Source organism: Urocampus carinirostris, chromosome 3 (assembly GCF_059441175.1).
Source record: "Urocampus carinirostris isolate Australia breed hairy pipefish chromosome 3, RoL_Ucar_1.0, whole genome shotgun sequence".
NCBI classification, from domain to species: domain Eukaryota; kingdom Metazoa; phylum Chordata; class Actinopteri; order Syngnathiformes; family Syngnathidae; genus Urocampus; species Urocampus carinirostris.
Window position 1 is genome coordinate 36,438,256 of NC_142351.1, and position 19,652 is coordinate 36,457,907.

A 19,652-nucleotide genomic window follows, 5' to 3' on the forward strand; every position below is an offset into this window, starting at 1 on the left:
CAAGCATGGCAGGTCAATTGGCGACACCAAACATCCCTGAGCACGCGAATGGTTGTATGTATCGGTATGGCCAGAGACTGGCTGGCAACCTGTTCAGGGTGTTCCCTACCCACTGGCCGAAAATTGCAGAGATGGGCTCCCTAGTGAGAAAAAGTAGAGCTGAAAATGGATGGATGGAAGTTACGTTCATGTTGTTTATATGGGGAGGAAGCTGCAGTCCACAGAAATAAATAACCTGCGATAAAAGTTGTGTTTAGCCACTCGAATACCAAACCAAAACACTTGCTATAAAACTTGCTCACAAACTGTTCCTTTTAAAAAGAAATCCTGTATTCTATTGGTGTTGTCATGCCGCAGATATTTAACTTTACTGATTGCTCCAAGACTCTTCTTGGTCAAATCGCTTTTGTTTGCAACTCTCAAGTTTTTGGAAACCTTCTGCAATGCTCCCGATTTGAACAACCAAAACACCAGTTTGGCACAGAGGAGGCTGCATGGTAGCATTCAGCAGCTCTAATTTCCACGAGCTAATGACAATAGATCAATAGGCTCATACTACTCTAAGATACCCACTCCTCGTCACACATGGAAAGCGCCACCCGAACTGCACTTAAGCAGATCCATCACATGTTGAGAACCCAAACAAATCTTGCGCTTTGTTCCAAACGACCGCTCGCACACAGAACGTAAACTGGCATTCCCAATCAGTGCTAGCTTCTGCTGCTAACCGGTTAGCTGTCTTAGCTCGCAGATGAGCGAACAGGGGGCAGCCTGGTCCCGAAGCTAACAGGGAAATTAGCTTGTCTGCTAGCTGGGCTGACGCTTCCAAACAAACCACATTGCGCCGCCTTATTTGGCACATTTGCCCCCCCAAAACACGCATCGGGAGCGAAGCCGACGGTGTGCGCTCACGGTACTCACCTTGGAGAGCTTGATCTACAACATCTGTGATTTGTTTGATGAGCGGCTGCAACAACAAACAATAGCGGCGAGGGAAGCAGCGGCGGGGGCAATTAGCCAACCTTAGTTAGCCAAGTGGTCGCCGTTTACAGTAGAGACAGCCGCAGTGGCACCTTGTGACTTGTCTTTTTTTCTCGCCTTGTTCGTGAACGCAGCAACGTTTGAGGCGATGCTGTCATAAATGATGGAGTTGGGCTTGAAAAGGGGGAGTAGTGGTAGCCGGGATGCTCGGACTGGCGTGCGTGGATGTGTGAGAGGCACTCAGCGTGACAGCATCCTTCTTCATATTGGGGTGAGAACAGTCGGGCGCTTTCGAAGTTCATCCGGTAAAATGTCGGCATCTAGTGGCGGAAAGGATGAATAGGGCATCACCCGTGCTTCGGGTGTCTCGAGTTACGACGGTGTAACGGACCGCTTCGACGTAAACTCAACTTCCGCACGTTAATAGTAACCCAAAGAAAAATGACCTTATTATGTCGAGCAGTGGTTTACAACTGGTCTTGCTTCGGGACCCAGCATCCCAACCTAATAACAAGATGCGACCCGTCGAAAGAAATTACCGGTACACTTTTCAAATGTATTGTTTGAAATGCTGACGTCATCGTCAGCCATCTTGCTGCTACGGGTACACCAAAACCTTTCATTTTATTCTTGTTTTTGCTTTTTTTTTTTGTTTTGTTTTGTCCTTCCCTTTTCCATCCATTTGTGTCCATTGTTTTCTTTTCCTCTGCTTTCCCTTTATTTTTTGTGTTTTTTCTATTGTTTTTCTTATTTTCCATTTTTTTCTCTTATTTTATTAATTTCATCTTTTTCTGTTTTTCTTCTTTCTTTGTTCTTTGCTTTTTCTTCTTTTTTTCTTATTTTGTTTTGCGTATTTTTTCTTCTTTTTTCCGTTTTCCTTTGTTTCTTTCTTCTCTTTTTATTTCTTTTTTTCCTCCCTTTTCTCTCCTTAGTTTTTTCTTCTTTCTTCTTCATTTTCTTCATCTTTTTCCTCTCCTCTCAAAGGGCTGGACAAAAAAATGGGGAGAAAAATGATGCTTCTCGGTCACTTTCGAGTCTCCGTGGTTTATATTCTTCCTTGTGCTTTGTAACATTTGTTTTTGGTTGCACAACACAGAGATATATATAATGGTCAAATAATACACACATACATTTATTTGTTTAGTGACCACATCACATAGCTGATGGTAAATACATTCGTGTCTTTTTCTTTAGCAGAATTTTCTGACATTTTTACAAAAGCACGCTACTCGCACCTTGTTTGACTGTTATTCACGACAAATAAAATGGTGAAAATGAACCTCAACAATCTTAAGTAATTGCGGGAGAGAAACATATTTTGACTGGGATACTTGATGTGATGGGACACATACTCTGGCATTCTTATTGTTTCATATATCGTATGACATTATCAAATGAAAAATATGTAGCTTCGGTCTGGCGATCAAGTTTGACAATTTAATGTAATTGTTTCATTTTGTCACGTTTCTCCGGCGCCGTCACGAATGGCAGCCACTCCAGTAGCTCCCGTGTTATTTTCGATTGTTCTCAGTTATTTTCGATTGTTCTCAGCTTAGGGATGCTGCTGGAAAAGTGAATTTCCCTTCGGGGATGAATAAAGTATCTATCTATCTATCTATCTATCTATTAAAAAAACAAAGAAAAAATAACAAAAACTATAAAAAAATAATAATAATAATTAAAAAACGAAATATTTTGCTTCATGGCTGAGTCAAAAAGGTTCCTGGTCCCTGCATTACACTATTTAACCTGAACACATTGTATTATAATAGTAATCATCATCTTTACAAAATGCGTTTTCGATAATGTGGTTTGTTTGACTATGTATCAATGTGTCACGGTAGATATAGGCAATGGGCTGATGCCAAATGCCTGCGGGTTTTCAACGTCCTGTTCATCTTTTCATTGTAGATGATTGAATCAAATTTTTAAGTAAATATTTTAATATTTTGGAAACGCCTATGGTTAGAAATATAAAAAAGAAACGTCTACTAAGTGCCTTTATGTGCCACGAGAGTCTGTCACATAAAATTACTTTTGTCTATAAATGTCAAAAAATGACTATTACTAATGCTGTAAAAAGAATGTGTGTGTGGGAAAACTACAAATAAGTCAGCCAAATGGGAACAGTAAGTGCATTCATAACTGGGCATTCCTTGTTGAGCCACATGATGTCATGATCAGTATTTGTAACCCTTGCCAGAGTATCTGACTGTAATTCTTGAAAATTGTACTAAAATAATTTTAACAGTGAAGATAAAAAAAATCACCTTTACATAATAATACAATTAATTGAACTTTCAAATTTAATACATGAAAAAGTCAGTAAACCAAGACTGTACTGTTGCTGCTCTGCATTTTCGTTGTTCTGAATTCACTGTTTCGTAGATTTTCATCCACATTTGTAAAGCATTTTACGCTCTGCACAATAGTATTGCCCTTTACACATTGGTTAACTGCTGTTAAAAGTGTCGATAAAAATTGTTCAAACCTCATATTGTTAGAATAAGATATAATGAAATTGTGAACGTATTTAATTGCTGTTAAAGGTGTCGATAAAAACTCATATTGTTGGGATATGATATAATAAAATTGTGAATGTCGAAAAAAATTGTTCAAACGTCATATTGTTAGATAAAACGAAATTGTGAATATGCTTAATTGCTGTTAAAAGTGTCGAGAGAAAAAAATGTTCAAACCTCACATTGTTTATTTGCTGTTAATAGTGTCAATAGAATTGTTCAAACCCAAAAAAAATTACGCTTATGGCAAGACTCCAAAAATATGTCAGCAGCTCTGTGTTTTGCCTAAACTATATTCGACCCAAAATACATTATTTATACGTAATACGGCATTCGAATGGTGTGGTACTGTGAATTATGAAGTCATCGACTGCAATGCAACTTTTGGCCACTAGATAGCGCAAGACCCAGATGCCGCATTAACCGGCACCAAAGCCTAACGCACTCTTACCAATTACCATTGTTTTGCCCTACCCTAAAAATGGCGCAATTCCGCTTGAGAATAGACCTGCTAAAGCTTACCGAAGAAAGGAGCCACCTACCCCTTTTCACAGCCAGGAATGTCATCCTCGCTAGGGAGCCCTATGCTCATGTTTCCGCCTCCCAGGAGCACTCATATTACACCAAACATGTCACTGACACAAGCAGTACCAAGAAAGGAGAAAAACAACTTACAGATTTTACTACTATCCACTGGGAGGAAACTACAAGTTGTGAAATTGTTAAGCTACTCAGCCATATAACTAAAGTGTAAAGCATTTTTCAAACAGCAGTTATTTGAAGAAAAACAGGCACATTAGGTATCATTTCAAATTATATATTTGTATTATATATTTCTGCCAACGCTTACAGTAACACAAGGCTCTTGAAGACATCGCTCACATATTACTCGTCCCCACTGCTCGAGACAGTTCTAGAGTTACAGAAGCTGAATACTCAATATAGCCCGAGAATACTACGACTCACAAGAAACTACACAGGCCCGAGACAAAGATAGATACAGAAGGGAGTATCATTAGTATTATTTTTCAAGTGCTTAAGCATACTATGGGGAGGTGCGTGATGATAACTGTACTGCAGGCCACGGAATTGAACACAGCAAGCGACTTGGGTGATGTTTCAGTATGACAGTTACTAGAGATGAACACACAGAAGAGGCTTGAGGATGGAGGTACAGCTCAGATGGGGTGTCTGAAGTCACGGCCAGCAAAACGGGCTTTGGCGCCAAGTTCTTCTTCAATCCTAAAGAAAAATTGCGACATTTTGCCATTATTGCCGACAAGCGCAGCCTTTTCCTCAATTGTGTAATGTTGAGACGAGTTACCTGAGCAGCTGGTTGTACTTGGCCAGGCGCTCGGATCGGCAAGGTGCGCCAGTCTTGATCTAGGAGAAGACACGTTTGATTTGGATTAATACAGCTTGGCTGTGACTTTTTTCGTCTGCATTGAGGCCTCAATAAGTTACTTAAAGGGGCATGCATTTTCAAATGGAAGTTACTCACGATTACCTCTTGGGCTATTAAATGAGCAAAATAAAAATCCCTTTATGTTTGGCCCCAACAAAGCACAAGATCGCGCCAAAGCCCAGCTTAAACATCAAAATACTTTGCACTGGGATAGTTCAAGAAAGTATTTATCAACTCGCAGAAAAGCTCTGCCAATCACAAAGAAAGTTTAACCCGATGGTGAAGAGAAAGTCATGGAAAGTCTTTGCAAAATGTGAATTCAAGCACTCAATTATAAGTAAACCATTTGATTCAATGGGTTTTCTATTCCAGTGTGTATCTGCTTTATGGAGCCAAAGCACACTTTTTATGAAGGAAAAACAAAAACAAATAAATAAAAACCCTGGCGAAAAAACAAAGATACAAATTTGAAGTTGACATTCTTTTACCGATCTGCCCCCCCTCAGAACAGAAAGACCGGGCCCTAAAGCCAAACTGAGTTTGACATCACTGTTCTAGTGGAACAAAACAAAAAGAAAATATTTAAATATATAATAATCTAATTCATCTGCAAAGAATGCATTTGATTTTTCTTTATATTATGTTTTGCAGGGCAATCTTAAACAGCTTTATAAAAAAGTTATTAAATGTATGTCCCTGTACTACCTCATGACTAGATAATTAGTATAACACACACACACAAAAAAAAATCATATCCATTATCTGTGTCGCTTATTCAGTAGGGATGCGGGGGTCCTGGAGCCCATCCCAGCTGTCTTCGGGCAGTGGGCAGGGGACACCCTGAACCTGTTGCCAGCCAGTCGCAGGACAAACAAAGACAGACAACTAACTCCCTTATTCACACCTAGGGACAATTTGAACCAGCCAATTAACCTAACATGCATGTTATTGCAGGAAACTGGAGTACCCGGAGGAAACCCACGCAGGAATATATATTCATATTTCATTTCTCTATTCTTATTTTGGAAATCTATTTGCATATACATACATACATGCTACTGTACCTGAGTGTGTCTGCAACTACAGTGGATTAATGCATTGGCATATTCAAAATTAACATAAAGGGTTAAAAAAAAATGGAGCAGCTTTTTGGTTACAGTCGATTTGAGATTCTATGACACCCTCGATAAAACATATTGGCATACACAGCCATCAGTAGTGTCTTACCTTTCCCATTATAAAGGTGCCTCCCTCAGTGCAGCAACAGTGAGAACTGGTAAGCATTCAGACTTCTACATCAGCGCCAGTATATGAGGATACTCTATTTACAATATAATGGTGTGCTTTCCAACAAGGTAACAAGCCTCATCTGACAGCTGCACAATATTCGTTTGACTCGTCATTGCCAGTGGTGTCGAATAGGGTTGGGACGTTATGCTTTGGTCACGATTCAATTATATCACGATGCTAAGGTGCCAGTTTGATTTACATCACGATTCTCGATAATTGCCATTCTACAAGTATTGCGATTGGATGTAATTGGTGATTGCGATTCAACTTTCATTCCTAAAAAACAAGCGATTAAAATCATACACTTCTGGGACAATAAATGATAAATAATGTTCAAACAATACACGCAAGTCAAAAAAAAATCCCTTCTGCATTATATGCTATTATAATAATATTGGCTTAATATTAATACTGAACATCTTATTAAGAGACCTAATAGTCAAGAAATCATTAACTTAACATTTTGTTCCTTTCATTAAAACAAATGCCACAGTGCACAATTTCAGCCGTAAGATTGAAATCTTTTGAGGAACAATTCACAGGTCAGGTAACAGGCCGTAAGGTCTTTGACTCAACTTTTCAGTAAGTAAGAACAAAATTAAAGCGCACAAATAAAAAAATTGAACACACACACACACACTCTTAAAGTGAATATAGCAGCAGAGCAGATAAATGTCTCTTTGCTTCTCTTTAGGTTTTAAGATTTCAACAAATTTAAAGTTGGAAGAGTCCTTTATAATGTTGATGGTTCTGCTATCGTATCGCAAGGTCTTCTAGACTGAGCAGAGAGCAGCCAATGATATTGTTAGTATTGAGGCGGCATTAGCTCAAGAGCGCTCGTCGTGGGATAAAGAGGTCACAGGTTCGATTCCCGGCTCCTCCGTGTTATATGTCAAAGTGTCCTTGGGCAAGAAACTGAATCCCTAATGATCCCGATAGCAGGTAGTTGCCTTGCATGGCTGACACTGCTATTAGCTGTTAGTTAGTGTGTAAAGGGGGAAAGTGTGAAGCACACTGTAAAGCGCTTTGGGAGTTCTTCATTGAATTGAAAAGCGCTAACTAAATGCAGACCATTTACATTTAAAGTGAATGAAGCTTACATCAGCAGACAAATGCCACTTTTCTTGAGATTCTTAGGCTTTGAAAACAAAAACTGATTTACAGTAAAAGGAGATGTGTAACTAAGGAAACAGAGTTTTTTTTAGAAACTGTAAACTGTAAAAAACACTCAATTGCAGCCTGAGCACTTAACTTGATATCAACTTGAATATGACTTAAAATTGTTTTGCCCGATGGGTCGTACAAGCTTATCAAACTGTCAACCGAAATTGAAAGGCAGCATTTCAGTAGCAAGTGTGTGATGCAATCCGTTAGCCTTTGTTAGCTCCTTTCACTGGCACCTTTTTCAAAAAGAGGTTGAAGACGGCATCTTCGCTATTTTGGGGTTTACTGCTTTTGCTCGGTCTAAAACCCACAATGTGTCCAAAATATTGAAGTGGTACTTGGTTATAAATCCAAAAGTTGCTCTGCCCTAACAGATAGCCGATGTAGTTTGCTTCTGCGTGTGCGTCACTGCACGTTGACGTAAATTCCTTGACATTTCAGTGATGGGTCGTCACAAAGGCGGAGGCAATAGATATGACGTCACAAAATCAGTTTCTGAGATTTTTACAAATGGTCAAAAAATAAAATCACGATATATACATGAATCGATTTTTTTGCCCCACCCCTAGCGTTGAACAGTATAAGTTCGATGTTGTTGTTGTGTACCGTTTACTGGCCTCACCCAGTACTGTTTACTATGGTTTACTGCCGTCTGTCATGGCTTCGTCACTTGGTTAGGCCACGTGTGTGGAAAGGGTCAGATGGTATGAACTGCAGTACCTGTCCAGTGCAAAGACCGACTACAAGATCCGCGATGAAGGTATCTTCGGTCTCTCCAGAGCGATGACTGACCATCACACCCCAGCCATTGCTCTGAGCCAACTTGCAACTGTTAGTACAAGAATGAAAAAAAGAGACACATAAGCTTTGTTCCGTCCACTGGACTTGTCTGCAGTGTGAACACGTACGCCTGCAGGGACTCTGTGACAGAGCCGATCTGGTTGACCTTGAGCAGCAGACAGTTACAGGACTTTTGGGCCACACCCTTTGCAATACGCTTGGGGTTGGTGACGGTCAAGTCGTCGCCCACCACTTGAATGTTAGTGCTGGCTGTGAATTTGCTCCACGCATCCCAGTCATCCTGGTCGAAGGGGTCCTCGATGGACACGACTGCACAGCGTGAAGAGGTTATAAAGTATAGAGGCGGGCGAATATTTGTAAACAAAAGCCACTTTTAAGTTTTGAAAAATAAATGGGATAGGAAGGGTCATTAGGGTTTTTGGTTTTTCATTGCAGTGCTTACATCAAAATTATGTTTACTTTGTACCAATAGTGTCTTAACGTTTTCATCTTGGGCCATGCACAGAGATAATGAAGGATTAAGGGCCACTTTGTTTTCTTTACCAATTACACAACTTTGTTTAATTTTTGGTAAAATGAGATCCAAATTCATTTCTATAAAGTAACGTTTAGAATTTAACAAAAAACATAAATTGAATGAATAAAATGTGTCTTATTTAGTTTAATTTGCACCACACATATCATTTTAAACACGCCCCCCCCCTCCAAAAAGGTAATGTAATTAACCATTTCCTTATTACAAAACATCTAACTTAATTTTATTAGTTTTATTTATGTAGGTGTAATTAAAATTTCCTGTTAAAAAAAATAAAGGTTTAAAATTTAAGTGATCATGTTATTATAAAGTACTTATTTAAAGTAACAGGTTTTTGTAATATTTTATTATAGTTATAATTAATTAAAATAACTCATTCAAGTTCAAACAAAATATTGAGACACATTTTATTCATCAATTTTATGGCTCATTATGATATTGGACGAAATACCGAAAAAAAAGAAAATGTGTTTCATCTAAAGTCATAAATAAAGCCAACTGATATAATTTGTAATTTGATTTTTGCCAAAAGGCGCATCTGCCCTCTGCTCCTTGATTTACTCTACTCAGTGCCTCAGCAAAGACCAAAACATCAAGGAGATGTTATATCCAGGTGCCCAGCTCTTGGACCTGCTGCCTTGGGAAAAGAGCTACAGGTGCATCAATGCAAAAACAAACAAAATGATCAATAGCTTATTCCCAAGAGTTATTACCACCCTGAATTTCCATCTACAGTGTCCATGAGCACGACATAACAGTCTAATTGCCACTCTGAATATGCACCAATTATTCATTATATATAATTAATATATTGTTTTCAACGTTTATACTTGAGCACATTTTTCTTACCTTTTTAATTTGTTTTGCATGCAATGAAAGAAGAAGCACTCCAATTGCTTTAAACTTGAATAAAGACAATAAAGGCGATTCATTCATCACTCACCGGGATAGTCTTTAACGAAGCCCCTGTAGAGGTCGGCCAGCTTGTCAGAGGAGATGTAACGGCTGGGGTCATCCGGAGACTTGAAGTCCAAGTCGTACTTGCCACCCTTGTAAAACTCAGAAGCAGCCACGTCCATGCCGATGACAATCTTGTCAGTGTAGCCCGCCTTAGCGATGGCATTTTTAAGCAGTTCCAGAGCTTAAATAGAACAATTGATACAGTTGAAGCCTGGTATGTTTCTAAATGTAGACCTTTACAGATAAATGATAGTGATGATTAGACTGTAGGGTGATAATTACACGTTGAGCAACATAAGGGCAACAAATGTAAACTTGTTGAAGTCTTTATTTAGCACCTTTAAGTCAGCATAAGAGTGACATACTAAATATAGTAGCCCCCTAAAGACCGCTTTAGAATCATTAAGTCTTTTTGGTGTTCCTCTCACCTTCCTTATTCTCCAGAATATTTGGCGCAAAGCCCCCCTCGTCTCCTACGTTGGTGGCATCCTTGCCGTATTTCTCCTTGATGACATTCTTTAGATTGTGGTAGACTTCGGCGCCAATGCGCATGGCCTCTTTGAAGCTGCTGGCCCCCACAGGCAGGATCATGAACTCCTGCATGGCGAGCTTGTTGCCAGCATGGGAGCCACCATTGATGACGTTGAAAGCCTAAAGACAAACCCAATGAAGCATCGTTTTGGATCAGTTCTTAACCATGATGTCAGTAGTTTTAATATCGTATTTTGCGGACTATAAGGCACACTCAAAGACCCCAAACTGGCCAGAAATTTGATAGGGCTACTTATAATCCAGGGCACCTTATATTTGAAACCGTTACCATATTTGCGCAATAATTATTTTTACGGTACCAGGTAAGTTAAAATTCTGTTTCACTTTTCTCAGCTCAAACTAAGCATTGTATGTGAGAAGTTTTGAAAATGTGCGGCCATGTGTTTATCTATATATTTTAGGACAACTGAATAACTTCTCACAATGCTTTTCTATTCATTAACTTCAGAGCGACCAAATTACTTCCCACAATGCCTTTCTCTTCATTAGTTTCATATTCTCACGGCTCTTCAAAAACATAAAAAATTTGGTACCGTGAATTAAAAAAAGGTTTTCTCATTATCACAAGTTTATTTTCTTTACTCAACTGCAACCCTTGTGGTCTAGTAGATAGGATCTGAACAGTCCACGCTGCAATCTTAGTTTGATTCCTGTTGCATCCAATGGTAGGTATTGGATGCAACAGAATTCTTATTCCAACTGATCAATCAATGTCCAAATATGGCACTTCTTTACGCAATCCTAGCCCTTATTGTAGTTTTAATTCCATGTGCTGTCTGTTGCGCCTAATATATGGAAAAAGAACTATCACAAAATAATATTTTTGGGGGTTCATATTCTGGTGCATCTTATAGTGCGGACAATACAGTAGTTTGGAGAATTTGTTTATTGTCAAGCCATGTACAATTTGTAATTCTAATGATGCGCCTTGGCTAAATTAAGGTCGATATCCTCTCTAATAATTTTTGCAATCTTTACTCAAACATTAGCATACAGGCACAGGAAGGATGACTTCAGGGTTGCCAGCCAGGTCAGCAATGTGGCGGTAAAGTGGAACGCCTTTCTCAGCTGCACCAGCCTTGCACACAGCCAGGGAAACACCCAGGATGGCATTAGCACCAAATTTAGCTGTAGTGAGAAAAACACACAGTTCAAGCCTTGATGTCCAAACAAACAGACATTGGAGGAGGCACAAGATAAATGCAACTTACACTTGTTGTCAGTTCCATCCATGTCCAGCATCAGCTTGTCAATCTTCTCCTGCTCCTTGACGTTCACATCCTGGTTATTCAATTAAAACATCGAGGTGTGTTAGGTAGGGACATTGCAAATAAGAGTCCTAATTAATATTGCTGAAAAAATACACATAGTTAGATAAGCCACAGCATCTTATAATTAAACTTGCAAACACAGTTTAGTAAATTCACACATCTGCCATTCTGCTGACATGCCAAGAATAAGCATACACTAAGATGGGGCCATTGCTGCAATAAATGTAGGAACTTTTATTGCGAAAGTGGCGTGTAGTAGTTTGAGTCAGGAAATAAATGGTCCTACCTTGCTAACCAGTGCAGGTGCAATTGTTTTATTGATATGCTCAACAGCTTTTGAGACACCTGCAAATGACAAGCAGACCATAACTGACTCAGGCTGAGGAAGAACATGCATTACAGGGGAGGAACATCAGCCCAGAACATGCCGTCTTCAGTAGTTTTGTCAGTGAAAATAAAAGTGCTGGACACACAAAAAAAAGACCATACACAATATAAATGTTCCTGATTCCTAATATAGTCATAGAATGTATTCTAAGGCTATTAGCAGGAACATACTGTTCCATCCCACTTGTTCAAGTGCAAACTCACTTTGGTATGGGTAAATACATATGATTTCCTCATGTACGCCACATTACAAAGAAGCATCTTACGTCAACTTACTGACCAGGATAGATTGTGCGCATTGCCAAATTCAGTGTCACCAAAAGTGGAACACTTGTCCAACTCTTATGTAGTTTCCTTCCACTGTTGATGAATAACTGTTTTAGGTTGTAAGAAGGGCATGTGTTATGTTTGACACAGCAATCACTACTGGTCTGTGAATATCTGTTAGTTCCTGCCAATTTTAGATTTAAAGACGTAAATCCATTGTCCATGCTGCTGAGCTTAAGCAATCGGCAATAGGTTGGTTACCACACATTTACCTGGTTACACAATGCAGGACCCAAGAACTCATTGACATATTTTACTGCTCTTTTAACTCCTAACAGGGGGAAGTTGAAGATAAAGGAAGTGGGGTAACTGTGATTTTTAAAAAAGTTGAAAATACAAAATATTTTAGATTTTTTTTACCTTTGCCCATGTAGCGAGTTTTGTCGTTGTCGCGGAGCTCCAGAGCCTCGTAAATACCCGTAGAAGCACCACTGGGTACTGCAGCTCTGAAAAGACCTGGGAAGTAATGTGAAACATATATAAAAAGCGGTGTGTCAGTACATGAAATGGCTGTTTAAAAATATGTATCAAGTTGATTCAATTAAATTGATGTTTATAACGAAGTGTGTTATTTCATGGCATTTAGTGATTAAAATAACCAAAATGTTCATTTAAAAAATATGCAAGAAAAGGTTCTACCACATTAATGCACATCTATCAGTGAAATTGAAGGTCTCGAAATTGTTAAATGAGTAATTTTCTTCTATCAACCCTGATTTCAGAGTTGAGGTCTGTTGGCAGTCGTATTCCCTCGCTAACATCTTCTCCTAACTTGTATTATTATAGTTAGTTACACCGGCTATTATCTGCTAGTTGCTGTTAGCCAATCTTGCCCACCACTCATGCTAGGCCTTGTTCAACCGATTACTTACTCAAAATAATAATTGGTAGTAATTTGCGTCTGAGAAACTATCGTATGTGTACTTTAAACTTGTTGTAACACAAAGGTTTCAACTATCATATGTGATACCTTGAAAGTTCTGGCAATTCCCCCCAAAATATGAATGTGCATAGAGTGCGTTTAATAGTCACACTTGATAGTCATTAAAAACAAATCAAGCTGGATATGTAAAAAGGTTTAAGAATTCCCCAGAGGAGACCCAACAAAATACCCATTTTGCTACAGAGACAATCTGACGGTGTAAATGGAGTATCGTGCTTGCTGCGCTGCACTGCGCTGTTATGTAACAGGGCCAGCCAGGGATCAACTGAGCATGTGCAGTCAGTCCATCTGTGAAAGCACGTCAATCTTTTCAGTTTGCTCGGTGGACCGACACCAGGAAGAATTAATACTTGTTGGAGGGGTTGGCATGTTGTCTATAAGGGCCAACATAGCAACTTTGGAAAATCCTGATTGAAGTCCTTTAACCTAAATAGTTATCCATGGCCTAACAGAGATGCTAAAATTCAATCACAGGAACAACACACCCAGCAATGTCTACATTAAAGCGGGGCTGCTTATATAAGCGCTTGCAGGGTAGACATGGAGTCACGTCAGCTAGGATTTAGCGAAGATAGAAAATCAAATCCAGTTGCCTATGAAGAGAATCTCTTATTTGGTAAAAAAGGAAGCAAGCCATAATTTACAAATAACTAAGAATGTGAGGCCCCTGTTCTTCCCAAATGAAAAAGAAAAAGAAAACTGCTGATTGAGTATTTGGGGCCTTCCATGTCAGTGCTCATTCAGGTTGCCTCATTGACATTCCCGGGGCTATTCATCGGGTTGAGCCTTTTGTTTTAGGCCACCATGTTCCAAAACCATAAAAAAAGTGGAATTGCTGTGTTTGAGCAATAACATTAGCAAGATTGTTTTACAAGATTGCCGATTTGAACCAATTTCTAACCTTAGGATTTTGCATTATTGTGACAGTACTGTGAAGCCTTTGTGATATTCGTATGCGCTATTTGTTCATGAAGAAAATCTGAACCCACTAAGGCTTTAAAGAATAACAAAAAAAAGTGTCCACTTCATACCCAAAAAGTACGTAAGTAATGAAGTGAAAATGAAAAAAATGTTAAATGCTGTTGATGATAAAATGAACTGTTTTACCTGCTATGAATCATTAAGATGTTGTCTTAAGTCAAGTCTTTATTGAATGACTAATGCTTAAAAGGGTAAGTTTTTCTCTTAGACGGAGTAAAGTTAAATATTTTCATTTTAAATAAGAAAATCACACTAACACTGTGTCATAATAATAATTTCACACATGTCCATGACATCTTGTTCTTTAAAATGTAACTACAAACTCAGAAACCAAAAACAAAGGCTTAAACCTCCTGGGAACAGCCAAATTGTATTTGGCGTGATTCAGGAACAGTCAATTTGTGAAAAACATGTGTAAAGTCTCATTTAACATGAGTTTGGAGTGGATCTGCTAATGCTAACCGCATTCCCAATAATGAATAGAACACTAGTCCTGTCTCATTAGCAGTTTTTTTCATTTAACTTCCCTTGTGAGAAGAAGATTTCAATCTGCAGGTTAGGTTGATAGAAGATACTTCCCTTGTGAGAAAAAGATTTCTATCTGCAGGTTAGGTTGATAGAAAATGTTCTGATTTTTTAAATTATCTAATTCTCTATTACATCACCAAAAACCTTTGATTCAAACATGGGAATTAGCTTTGAATATTATATCCATTGTGTAATTAAAAGTGTATATTTACTTAGTTAGCTGACAATGCGGATCATTTCGGATGAACAGTACCTTTCTTGGTGTACAGGTCAACCTCCACGGTGGGGTTTCCACGGGAGTCAAAAATTTCACGAGCGTGGATCTTGAGGATGGACATGTTTGGATTGGATCTGCAAACACAAAAATCTGTTTCAGAGGTCCGCATCCGCTTCCTTTATAATCTTTTACTCACCCAATAATATAATTACAAATCTCTTAAGTATGTATTCTTCTATGCACTTTAAGATGTGCCAGCCTTGAGAACTTAAGAGTAGTATACTTCGAGAAGATGTATGTGCCCTGATGAGGTGTGGCTTAGATAAATAACTATGTCAGACCACCCTTAAAGATACGGATTGCAACATATTTGTGAAATACTGCTGATATGTCTAAAAAAAATACAAAAAGGTGAAAAAACATCTTTGTCAAACATATCTCTAGATTGATATGGTCCCAAAGCCTGAGTCACGGTTTAATCTAACTTGGACTTGGTTCTCCTCCCAAACGCAAACAATAGATAGATAGATAGATAGATACTTTATTCATCCCCGAAGGGAAATTCACTTTTCCAGCAGCATCCCTGAGCTGAGAACAATCGAAAATAACACGGGAGCTGCTGGAGTGGCTGCCATTCGTGACGGCGCCGGAGAAACGATTCAATTTGAATCATGTACAAACAAACAAACAATTGAATCATGTACAAGAAACGATTCAATTTGAATCATGTACAAACAAACAAACAATTGAATCATGTACAAACAAACAAACAAAATATCTATGTTTCAATAAGTGGAGTGTTAATAAAATGGGGGGAAAATAATTTCTGATACTGATATAACCAGGTAAAACTAATTTTAAGTTACCTGTCCAAATGAATGTTGTGCCATCTCACCTTAGTGACCCAAGATCAAGACTGTTTGGCCTAGTGGTCTACTGGCCCACTATTGATTTCTCAGGTTTTTAAACCAGTGACGTACAAAGTTATTTGACCAAGGGGTTCACTTGGCTCTTATTGATTTGCCAGTTTTTTAAAACAATGGCAAACAACCATAACACACCCACTCAGTTGCTCACTCTGAATGCACAAAAAGATGCAATAGTACTATTAAGCAGACTGTTTTGCAACATCCATTGCAGCCTGGTCAACCTGGAAGGGGTAGAACCTTATGTTTGGCCCCTTCTCGGGTTTCTTATTTTCCTCATGCTGAAGTTTTGAGTTTTTCCTTGCCTCAATGTAGGTTTTAGATCAGGGGATGGTGTCATCATAGTCTGTACAGCCCTTTGAGACCTCTTGTGATTAGGGTCTATACAAAAAATGGCTTGACTTGACTACTAAACTGAGCTTTGGTGTGTTTTTCAGATATTGCACTAACTCAAGAGTATTTAGTATATGGGTGCACTATTATGAAATTAATTGTCCAATGTACAAAGCACCCTTCTTATGTGTACTAACTTTAATTGAAAAAATGTTAAACAGTGAATGAAAACAACCATAAATATACAAAAAAAGAACCTTAATATAGAAAGGAACATCTTTCGTTCTACCTTTTTACATGTCATACACGTTGAACATATTGCATACTACACTCATACATGGACATGTTTAGGTTGGATCTGCAAACACCAAAAAAATGTTTCAAAGGTCCGCACTTGCTTCCTTTATAATCTTGAACTCACCCAATAATATAATTACATATCTCTTAAGCATGAATTGTCCTATGCACTTTCATAAGTACCAACCTTAAGAACTTAAGAGTAGTATGTTTAGAGAAGCAGATGTAAAGCGTACATTATGAATGTGTTTTAGTATTATTACTTGCTTATGCATATAAAAATGGGTAATCATATCTTATTTATCGACTTATTTTTTGAATGATAATGCTGATAAATGTCATTGCACTTTTATTCTGATGCAGTTACAACTTAGCACTACCTTGTGGATAACTGTCTATTTATCCTGTCATTATTTTAATCTTATTTTTCTTATTACGATTTTATCCTTGAGTGTCACGTCCAACATTGTTGTAAACAATGTTCACTAAGTTGTTATCAAGAACAATGAAGACATTTCTAATTCTAATAAATTACAAAGCCTCTGGTTGTAAATTCTTATTCGGGCTCAAAAAACTTCCAACGAATTTTTTGCACCATCATTGTAGGTGCATAGCAAGATGGCAGAACAAAATGGCATACGTGTTATGCATCAAATGTATCTGCCATGCAGAATCTAGAATATGTTTCTTTCTGCATAGAACCACGACATATTAGTCCGGGAGTTCAACTGGTATTTGGGAAGAGCACAAAATGCCGCACCCCCCCGCCTCCACAAAACATAGCCAATATAATCGTAAAACTCAAACAAATGAAAAGCACAACTGTCTTTCGACTTATTTTATATCAAAATCAGGTCCCAGAATGCACATAAATAATAATCGTCGTAAATCCTTTACTGTCAATCGATAGCTAAGATTCTGGTCGGCACGCCCCCCTTTGAATGCGGCAAGCAACTGGTGTCGCCGGTAAAAGTGTCCGAAACGTTCTCGTCATTTGCATTAACGTCGTTCCGCATTTTGCTATATTAACTGTATGAGGTTGCAACATGACGCCCGTTTCTAACACACACTGCAGTTCTCAAAAAAGGGGGGCGGCTTCCCCGCCAGCTGACGGCGTCGTTTTAAAAATAGTCGCCAGACTACAAACTGCTCCACCAGTGCCCACTAAGGTTCGTTAGCGAAATATGGACGGAAGGTCATCAATGAATGGTCAAGGACAACAATTTGAAGTGTTCCTTACGGGAATTATGCGAAATAACGTTAGCATTCACACGACTAAAGAAAAAAAAATCTCAAACGTAAAACGACCTCGGACAATAGACCGATAGAGGTGTAGTTGAGAACAGAGAGACTCCTTTAAAATGATTCAGAAGTTACCTTTCCGGCCCAACTGTGTGCAAGGACGGTGCTGAGTGTAGCTCCGTAGTGCAGCTTAGCAGACGAGAGGAAGGCGCTCGTGACGTGAAGTGCTCGATGATAACCGGAGACCATCGACGCAGAGCCGAACAGCGGAGCGACGCCATTGGCTTGAGTCTGGTCACGTGGTAAAGGACTGCGAGGTGGGGTGCACGTTCGCCATGGAGGAAATCATAAAGATGCGGTGGTTAAAAATGAGAGCTGATTGAACTCTAGACCCGTCTGAACTGCTGTCGCTTGTAGCACTATTTTGTACGTTGTTGTCTTTGCCATATTGGAAGTGTCACAATAAGAAATTGAATTGAATACGCGGCACGGCTGCTAAACAGTCAGCGCACAGCCCCACGGTGCAGAGGTTCAGGATTCAAGTCCAGCTACCTCAGCCTCCCCGTGTGGAGTTTGCATGTTCTCCCCGTGCCTGCGTGGGTTTCCACCGGGCACTCCTGTTTCCTCCCACATTCCAAAAAACATGCATGTCAGGTTAATTGGCAGATCAGAATTGTCCTTAGGTGTGAATGAACGAGTGAGCTGTCTGTCTATGTATGCCCTGCGACTGTCTGGCAACCAGTTCAGGGTGTCGCCTGCCCACTGCCCGAAGATGGGCTCCAGCACCCCCGTGACCCTACTGAGGACAAGCGGTGCAGATAATGGATGGATGAATTGAATGCCTTTATTGTCATTATACAAGTATAATGAAATTTGAGCCCCACCACAAGTGCACACATAAATAGCTATGATAAAATATGTACAATTAAAAAAATAAAATAAAATTAGATAAGAAAATGTGTGCAATAAAACCAGTATTGAGCTACTGAAATATACAGCAAGATGCTTCTTTTCTGCAACCGTTTTAATAACCAGTGATGTGCAGTCAAGTGTGGCAGTGCTTCACCACACGTCATCATGGAAATATAAAATTCAAAATATTTTAAATGGCCGTATTCGTGTACACTACGGCAGTTGGGTGGTTGGCGCACAGACCCACTGTGTAGAGGGCTGGGGAGTTTGCACGTGTGTCGAAATAATTTACCTGGGAAAGTTGGATGGATGGATCGACGGATGGACGGACAGACGGACGGGTCATATTTCTTCAGTCTTAATGTTGTTTCTCAATGAACCTTGATTAAAAAATACTGCCAATACAAATAGTATGCAACATATTACTGTGCTGAGGGTCTGCAGATGTGGAGTGAGGCACGCAATTCCCTTGCCTCATGGCTAAGGGCAAAAGGGAGACCCAGGATTTCGATTCAGGCACACACCTCAGCCTCAATCAACATAAGCTTACAACAAGTGTAGCCATCAATGAATTATTTTCTCGTTGCACGGACCTTTTTTCATAATTGAGGTTCACCTCTCTTTTGATGTGTTGTTTAAAAATTGAGAATCAAGGTTAGGATTTTTTTTTAGATAGTTTATATATTGCCTTCCTGCTCTCCCAATCAAATGATAATAAGATGGAAGTTAATTTATTTGTAAATCTGACTGTGCCTCAACAGTCACAAACCTCGGCACAATTTGGGTCTGCTCAAATCACCCCTTCTCCTCCTGAGTCCACACAAATAAAATACGAAAAATTAGGTTTGCTTTAGGCTTGGCCTCTCAAATCAAGTTAATTGGTCGGGCTCAGACTGGGTTGGGCTTTAATACGCGTGGGCCCAGTTCGGGTTGAGCTGGACTTTTGGGCCTAATCTTACCTCTATTATACCTGTCCAAGCCAACATGCTTTACCTCATCATTGAGCGCATGAGAAAACAACACATAAACTATATAATGTCTTACAAATTCTTAATTGAATAAATGGCCTTTACCATCA

General features: G+C 39.2%; 2 protein-coding genes across 2 annotated transcripts in view; both read right to left on the minus strand.

Annotated features, from left to right (window-relative positions):
- rerea (arginine-glutamic acid dipeptide (RE) repeats a) overlaps positions 1 to 1,228 on the minus strand; it is a 206,638-nt gene extending 205,410 nt beyond the window's left edge. The window contains exon 1 of the mRNA XM_088331631.1: positions 922 to 1,228. The gene's annotated coding sequence lies outside the window, so the exon portion shown is untranslated. The remainder of the gene's footprint in view (positions 1 to 921) is intronic.
- Positions 1,229 to 4,304: 3,076 nt separating this feature from the next.
- On the minus strand, positions 4,305 to 17,965 carry eno1a (enolase 1a, (alpha)). The gene is made up of 12 exons (XM_088331629.1): positions 17,798 to 17,965; positions 14,901 to 14,998; positions 12,556 to 12,651; positions 11,768 to 11,826; positions 11,422 to 11,491; positions 11,205 to 11,338; positions 10,087 to 10,309; positions 9,642 to 9,839; positions 8,271 to 8,472; positions 8,083 to 8,191; positions 4,828 to 4,886; positions 4,305 to 4,745 (listed from the first exon to the last, which is right to left on the minus strand). Exons 1-12 carry the CDS (start codon positions 17,941 to 17,943, stop codon positions 4,682 to 4,684), a joined length of 1,458 nt encoding a protein of 485 aa, XP_088187755.1. The 5' UTR covers positions 17,944 to 17,965; the 3' UTR covers positions 4,305 to 4,681.
- Positions 17,966 to 19,652: the final 1,687 nt, after the last annotated feature.

Excerpts from the sequence above, each read along its gene's own strand:
- eno1a (XM_088331629.1), bottom strand. The coding sequence starts at position 17,943 with ATGGCGTCGCTCCGCTGTTCGGCTCTGCGTCGATGGTCTCCGGTTATC. Across the intron at positions 11,827-12,555 it reads AACTCGCTACATGGGCAAAG|GTGTCTCAAAAGCTGTTGAG; the intron begins GTAAAAAAAATC and ends TGTCATTTGCAG. Across the intron at positions 8,192-8,270 it reads GTCACAGAGTCCCTGCAGGC|TTGCAAGTTGGCTCAGAGCA; the intron begins GTACGTGTTCAC and ends TTGTACTAACAG.